Source organism: Ruditapes philippinarum, unplaced genomic scaffold, assembly GCF_026571515.1.
Source record: "Ruditapes philippinarum isolate M1 unplaced genomic scaffold, ASM2657151v2 ctg18165_1_1_1_1, whole genome shotgun sequence".
NCBI lineage: Eukaryota > Metazoa > Mollusca > Bivalvia > Venerida > Veneridae > Ruditapes > Ruditapes philippinarum.
Window position 1 is genome coordinate 8,126 of NW_026851814.1, and position 8,333 is coordinate 16,458.

The following is an 8,333-nucleotide window of genomic DNA, read 5'->3' on the forward strand; positions in this document are numbered from 1 at the left end:
TGATGGTCCATCCCCCCTTTCAGGCACTGAGAGTACAGACCTCGATAAATGTGATGTGCATTAGTACACGTATATACATGTATCTATGTTTATATAATGATTATACGGACATGCACATATCTGTGCCATTTGTTACACAAAGCTATCATTATAAACATAAAGACTGTAACAGCTGATATCAAGTGCATGAATCATAAATTCAATATTTCAGATAACATTCTTTAACCAACATTAAAACTTGGCGTTTAATTCTTCTGTTTAATACATAGTCCTGGTATCTATACATATATGCTTTGTAACTACATATTTTTGCACACAAAAAAATATTAGTTTCTATTCCTGATTTAAGAACAAAAATCCCTCATCATAAGATCTCTTACTTAAAACTAATGAAGTTTAATGCTGCATTCATTTTCATTCTTTTAAAATTGCCAGGAAAAATTTGAAGTGTGAGCAACTTGGACAAGGTACATCTTAAAGGGACTCCACTGAGGTTTTTTGACAAGACAGGACTTGAAATAATTTTTAAAGATAAATATTTTATTTGATATAGGTACAGACCTATAATGTTTGTGCAAAATTTTAGATTATTGTCTAACAACATTTTACCAGAATAATTTATTCTAATAATTATGAAATATGACCAAAAAGTGTTGCAACAGACTAAGAACAGCACAAAAATACAATTTTCAAATAATTTTCGATTCTATCTCTTTACTATCTTTTGCACATCCTTGTGTTTGAAGTACCCCAGCTAATCTGTGTCAAAAATTTGAATCTAATGTTTTTTTGGTTTATGGACCTCAATGAAATTCCTTTAAAAGTAAAATATGATAGGCTCATACAAACAGCACAATCAATGACCATTTTATACATATAAAATACCCAACAAAAATGAAATCCATTCAATGGATTAACAAGTATTTTATAACAAACAGTTTTAATTCCCAACAAACATGATTCTGATTGACTGAAAAATAATTGTACAAGCACAAAATTAAACAGATTTTCCATGCATTATTCTCCATGATTCATCGATGTGTGTTTTTATATAACAAGTGTGAAATGTGTTTCTTAATATCAAGACTCAAACAAACAAAAAACAAACAAACAAAAAAAATCCTTTTTTTGTCACATTGCACATAAAGTTCAAAATTGTAAAGTAAGTTATTTTAACAATTTTTTGTTTCAGTTGTCAATCTGATTTAATAATTCAATTTGTGTTAAGTTTCTAATTAAAAATATAAGTATAACAATATCGAAGAGCACAGTATCAAAGTTTGGGAGATAAAAACTTCCTTAACAACAACTGGCTGTTTCCAATCTACAGATATACAAAAGCAGGCGTTATAACCTTAAAAATTTATAATAGCTGGTTTTGAAAACTTTATATTAGGTATAAAGATATGCCAATTACATGAACTACTAATTAAAACAGATACAGTTTTATCAAATGAACATGACACAAGTTTTTTATTACTTACATCACAGTCAAATATCACAGTTCCGCTCAAAATCTCGCACACATATAGCGCAAAGTGATCAAATATTTGTAGAAAACCCCTTACCATAGATTAGAAAAGAAAAAGACTTGAGACAAATATAATCTTATTTGTCTCAAATATCAGTAAGGATAATTCAATTAATGTAATAGTTCCTTCAGAAATATACAAATTATATTTATCTTTTCATCTGTATATAATTTGTGATTCCACAAATGATGGCTGAAAACTCAGAGCATGAACACTCTTATGCGTAAAACTTCTCCATTTCCATGTGAGTGAATTCTTTGATCTGATGATGATGAACATTGTAAATGTAGCACAACCTACAACCAACATCAAACGTATGGCTCAAAGTGCTTTATTCAACCCCAAAATACTGGCTTTTTAACATGGTCAACAAACCAAACTCTGTAATCACTAAACAAATAAGCACCTTCCCATTAAAAAAACAGATGAAGTTTTGTATCTCATACATGAGATACCTTATCATTATATTCTACTCGTAATTACGAGTCGAATTTTTCACGTATGATAAGCAGTTTGTAATAACAAAACATGGAGGTCTTGTCATGTGTACGTTCCGATATCTTTTAGAGACAGCCGAAGACAGAATGATATCAATTCACATTGACTGCAGGTGGCGGTGAAGGGAACAAGGACGTGAAAAATGTTGAGACAAATGTCCATGAGACTTGTAACACGCCCGGTTCAGGTGGGGTCACAGTCTGTGCCGGGGTTTCAGTTGGATTTCCCTCTTCGGTATTGACATTATTCTCCTGTAAATTGACAGAATTGTAAAATTTATTAAAGTTTTATTTTTTTTTTAATTTTCGGTTGGATTTTACATCAAATCAACACAGTTTAGGTCATATTGCCATTTTCCAGCTTTTCTGGTGGCAGAAGAACTCAGTTGCCCCTCTGTGCCTTATATCAGGCACAAATAGACAATCAATTTTCCCTAAGCCAGCTGGATAGCTTCCACAAATGAAAGAAACCAAAGTCTCTGTCGGGATTAAAAAACCCATGATGGTGAGGGGCGAGTGGTTTGAAGTCAACAATTTCAATCCTGTTTAAACCACAGGTGCTAGACAACACTATCAATATACATGTACCTGTATACGCTTATATATTATATATAAAGAATATATTCTTATATCTAAGAAACAAAAATTCTTCACATGTAGTATATAAGCATATACAGGTATATTAATAATATGTCTAGTGCCTGTGGTATAGATAAAGGAATAACTGTTATAAAACTATTATGTTCTAAGTGCAAACTTCTACATCATGTCCTTTTTTATGAAACAGATGTTCATTATTATATACAGTCCACAGATATTAATGATTTAACAAGAGCTGTCCGTAAGACAGCGCGCTCGACTTTTTTATTGCTTGCCAATAAAAAAAGTTTTTGCAGTAATACAAAACATTGACAGTTAAGGGCCATAATTCAAATAAAATCTTTGACAGAATTACCTTCTCCTGGACATGTTTGGGAATCATGATTGTAAACAAGTATTCCAACTTTCAAATTAATATCTCAAACAGTTCAGTCAAAAAGTGGACTGGTACTAAAAACTTAACCAAGATTCTAAGTCGATAAAAGGCCTTAATTTTTAAAACAAATCCTTGACAGAGTTACCTTCTCTTGCGTACAGATGGGGGTAATGATGTGAAAAGTGTGCATTAAAAGTTTCAAAGCAATATCTCAAAGGGTTAAGGCAATAAGTGGATTTTACCCATATTCAATGTATTTTCTAAGTCAAAAAGGGGCATAATTCTGTCAAAAACATTGACAGAGTTATGTCCTCTTGTCTGTTGATGAAGGTCGTGATGGTAAACAAGTATGGTCAGTTTCAAAGCAATACCTCCAATGGTTTTGAAATAAAGTGAGGTGGTACAAAAAACTTAACCAAGCTCAATACACTTTCTAAGTCAAAAAAGGGCCATAATTCTGTCAAAAACCTTGACAGAGTTATGTACTCTTGTCTGTAGATGGAGGTTATGATGGTGAACAAGTATGGTAAGTTTCAAAGCCATACTTGTAATACTTCTGAAATAAAGTGGGGTGGTACGAAAAACTTAACCAAGGTGTGACGCCAACGCCGACGCCGACGCCGACGCCGGGGCGAGTAGGATAGCTCCCCTTTTCATAGAAAAGTCGAGCTAATAATACAAATGTAAAAACAAACCTGTTCTGTATTATTTTCTTCTTGTTGCTGATTATTTGGTACTTGGGGTTCATTAGGTGGATTGTTGGGTTGATTATTTGGTACTTGTGGTTCATTTGGAGGATTATTGGGCTGATTATTTACATTCTGTGCATTCGGTTGATTCACTCGTCTCCTTCTCAAGAAAAAGAATCCCATTTGGTATCTAAAGTGTAAAAGAATATCCCAAATAAAGCCTTTTTACAGAAAATGATAAATAAGTAGTGTCACTAGTCTTGTCAATACCAAAATTTCCAAACATCCATTTACAAACACTGCACAAATGCAGCATGTATCAGAGAAATAAAATAAATATTGCTTCCTGGTTCCGTTATTTTTATTTTAATTCTCACATACTTTTAATATGCCAAAGAATGTGTTTAAACTTTGAACTATACAAAACAGCCAAATGGCACAGGCAAAGTAAGCGTAATACAATCTGATAAATCTGTTATGTTTTAAAGAGGACTGGTCTACATTGGGCACTTTTTTTCATAGGTATTTGAGCCGCGTCACGACAAAACCAACGTAATGCGTTTGCAACCAGCATGGATCCAGACCAGCCTGCGCATCCGCGCAGTCTGATCAGGATCCATGCTGTTTGCTATCAGTTTCTCTACTTGTAATAGGGTTTGTAAGCGAACAGCATGGATCCTGATCAGACTGCGCGGATGCGCAGGCTGGTCTGGATCCATGCTGGTCGCAAACCCATTATGTTGGTTTTGTCGTGACGCGACTCATTTCTTTTTGTTGTTTTTTTGTTTGGTTTTATGGCCCATTAGTACAGTTGAGGTCATATGGGGACTTTCCAGCTTTACTGGTGGAGGCAAGCCTCAGGGGCCCCTCAATGCATTATTACAATTTAAAGGCACAAACAACACCTGAGTATTACCACTGACATTCCATCAGCTAGCTGGATAGCTTCCCCACATGAAAGAATCTTGCTTTCAAATATTGATGAAAACAATAGAAATGTATCATTCAGATATTCATATACAATATTTCTTGAAAAAAAAAATGTTGATTGAGGGTTCCAAGTAATTAAGAATGAATATTTATTTGATGAAAAATAATATGTTTTGAATAATTATTATCTGTCAGGCAGCTCGCACTTAACAACAACATCTATTTTTATATTTCTTTCATGGTTTGTTGCCATTTATAATCATAAATACTATCAACATAATTCTCTATGGTATATGGGACATGCCCTTATGGAACAATTCACTTGAAAGAAATCATTTGATTTCTCATTAAGAAAATAATCTAAATTTAAGTAGCTTGAAATAAGTCTGTCAAAAAAGCAAATCCAAATTAGACTTACGCATACACAACCAGGAAAAATGCAGCAACCATCAAGAATCTGGTAATATTTGAGTAAAAATACACAATTCCAAGTAGCACCATAAATCTACTGAATGTATATAGATAGTCCAACCAGTCTCGCTGGCGGAATTCTTCATCTAAATCCTCCATTTCTTCAACATTCTCTTGGGCCTGGTTCACATTTTCTTGCCCATTTTGTTGCTGGGGCGCAGCCTGGCCAACAGGTGGAGTCACTGGAGTATTTGGTGGAACAGGATATACACCCTGTTGATAGCTGAAGGGTAAAATTTACAAGGTGAATATTTTTTTTTTAATTAACTTTGCATACTATTTTTTTTTAAAAACGCATTGTTGTATACTCCTGAAAATGTTTTGTTACCAAATAACAGGAGTGTATTGAACTGTAAGAAAAACATCCTTTACAAGTGTGGGCTGTATCAAGATTTTTACATAAAGAAAGTGATGAATTAAATTAAAAACCCTTAGTGTATTATAGAATTTCAAACAAAGTTTATTTTTGAATTTGTAAAGTTGTATTTTAAACAATTAAAGTTTATTAATGATTTATGTTGAAATATTTGTAATGAAAATATAATAATTGTTATTAGCAATGAAACATGTCTTGATCAACATCTGAAAATAACAGTGTTGTTAAATTTTCTAAATGAGAAAACCATCCCAGATAACAATCTATTCCTCTTTTAAATAGCATTAATACTTATTGCAGTATACAGACTTAACTACGTCAATTACCTATTTTGTTCAGTTCATACAGATTATAAAAGATTGTGTACTCATTGAAGAGTCACTACTTCTAATATAGGGAGAATACTTATAATATATAAGCACAATTAGGCAGACCAACATTGATATAGCACCAATCTTAAAACAGATTTAACTTACTATTGCATGTACTGGGCCATGTACTGGGCATACATCTGTTGCATCCATAAGTACTGCTCGGGACTGTAAGCCATGCCACTATCTGGCATCATGCCAGCAAACATGGCCGCCTCTCCTGGAAATCCAGCAGGAAATGCGGCTCCCATCTGATTCATGTTACCAGGGAACTGATTCATTGCTGGCATCTGGGGACTATAAAATATAACATAACATCTACAGTATAAGATATAGGAATGATATCATAATTAGTTTTCAAATTGTGTACTTTTCTTTCACCATGTTTATATATAACCCTAATGAAGACTCATGAGAGTGGAAAAGTTGGTTATCATCATTAAATAAACCTTAAAACATATTGTTTGTTCCACTTATCATCATTAAATAAACCTTAAAACATATTGTTTGTTCCACTTATGTCATTTTTCTTTATATATAGATGGAAAATCTGGAATTGACATAAGTCAGTAACTTGCGCGATTACATTTCATTATTTCATTAGGTTTTAATAATGCTGTGTGTTCAAAAGCAACACAAACAACCTGGAACAAAAGTACAACTAAAATGCTTTTATTCAATTCTTTAATGGGATCTCAATATAATTTAATCATAGAATTGTCAATTATCTAACAGGTGCATATATTTTAAGTCATTTTTATTTACAATGCTTATATTTCATTAGCAAAACAACACACAGTTGCGTTGATTATTTTCATAAAATCAAAATTTATAACATACTTTCTGTAGTTACATTTAAAATGAAAAAAAATTTTTTCTTGAAAAGACAATTATAAATTTTTTCAAAAACAAAATCATACAACCTAAGGTATTAACACTTTTGGGTTATTTGTTCACTAATTGAGAACTACTCTTTGATGGTTTTCTATGCCCTCTATGACGTAACCCTCAGGTTTTGGGGAAAAAATCTGCAGAGCTGGAACATTTTGTCTAGAATGTTCTGAGTTCCACAAATAATAACAGAAAATTTTAAAACAAAAAAGTCAAATAGAAATCTAAAAAAAAGTCATTAAATTTAAAAAAGGAATGAAAAAAAAAGATTTGAAAAAAAATATTTTATCAATAAAACATATATGGGGAACAGTCCTTTTTAAAGGGTTTGGGCATAAGGACTAATACATAAGTTATTCGGATACCGGTATATTTACATGTATGTTGAAAACTTGAAATTAATGAAATCTTCACTAGCAATTGTACACAGAATGATTTAAATTGAAGTAATTCTCTCTCAACTTCCTCAATGGTGTTTCTGACAGACTGTATTACAATTTGTAAATATAAAATAAAAGTACATACAGACAAAATCAACTACAAGATATCTTAAACATTTAAATTGATTGAAATAAAGTCTCAGCAAAGAAAAGGCTCAGTTTTAATTCTCATGATTTAACAAAACTCACATTTGTGTTAGGAAATGGTGTAGATCTGTATTCATGCCCTGGCGATGCTGAACACACTAAATGCACTGTATGTTTAGTACTGCCATCATCAAACTGAAATGAAACATGTTCATTAAAACATTGATATCTATGCAGCAGAAATACAAGAAAAATTGTCTTGACTGGCATGATTAATGAATTAAAGTGAATGTTATGCTAAACAACAATTACTTGTACTATAAACACATGTCAATCATGATTTTTAAGATAGAATTAATTCCGTTAAAACATGATCTAGAACTATAGTAACTTAGCATCTATATAGTAAATATCTTATGTATATATTCACTCACATATATATAGAAGCTTAATGGTTTTTAACAAAAAGCCTCATAAAAGTAGCCATAGATAAGTTACATACATTTCAGTATCACAGATCTTAAAATTTCGTAAACGACAAAAGCATAATTGACAACATTCTACAATATTGCAACTTTATAGCATTAAATTTTAATGAAGCAGGCAAATTTAATTGTGACCATAAAACTAATTTCTCCAATTCATATACATACACATGTATGCTGATAATAGATTATGAATGATTGCATTTGTACTCTTTGAAGAGACAATACTTTTATAATACAGCCAGAATACATACATTGTATAAGCACAAATTGGTGTTTTTCTATTAATAAATATACTTAACAAAGCTTGCTTGACTTAAATACAAGAAAACATTCCAAAATTGTTATTCTGTGAAATTACCTGACGAAGAACTTCCTTCAGTGTTAGATGATCCTGTAAAAGTTTTCCAGAGTATATGAGCTTTTGTTGAGTTTCATTCTAAAATATAGAATATACTGACACATAGATAAAATGCACAGAACATTCAATGGTCCAAATATGCTAAACCATGGTGAGCAATATGAAAATGTATTTAAATCACTACAGAATTTATTTATCACACAACTGACATAGATGACAATTGCTTT

The 8,333-nt window shown here is 31.9% G+C and overlaps 1 protein-coding gene across 1 annotated transcript; it reads right to left on the reverse strand.

Moving 5' to 3' along the window:
• Window positions 1-474: 474 nt before the first annotated feature.
• On the reverse strand, window positions 475-8,184 carry LOC132740330 (homocysteine-responsive endoplasmic reticulum-resident ubiquitin-like domain member 2 protein; the record flags this gene model as incomplete). Its single annotated transcript, XM_060728208.1, has 7 exons — window positions 475-2,281; window positions 3,701-3,884; window positions 5,043-5,318; window positions 5,948-6,160; window positions 7,152-7,219; window positions 7,363-7,455; window positions 8,107-8,184. Coding segments are annotated over 7 exons (1,071 nt in total), but the record flags the coding sequence as incomplete, so codon positions are not given.
• Between the last annotated feature and the right edge of the window lie 149 nt (window positions 8,185-8,333).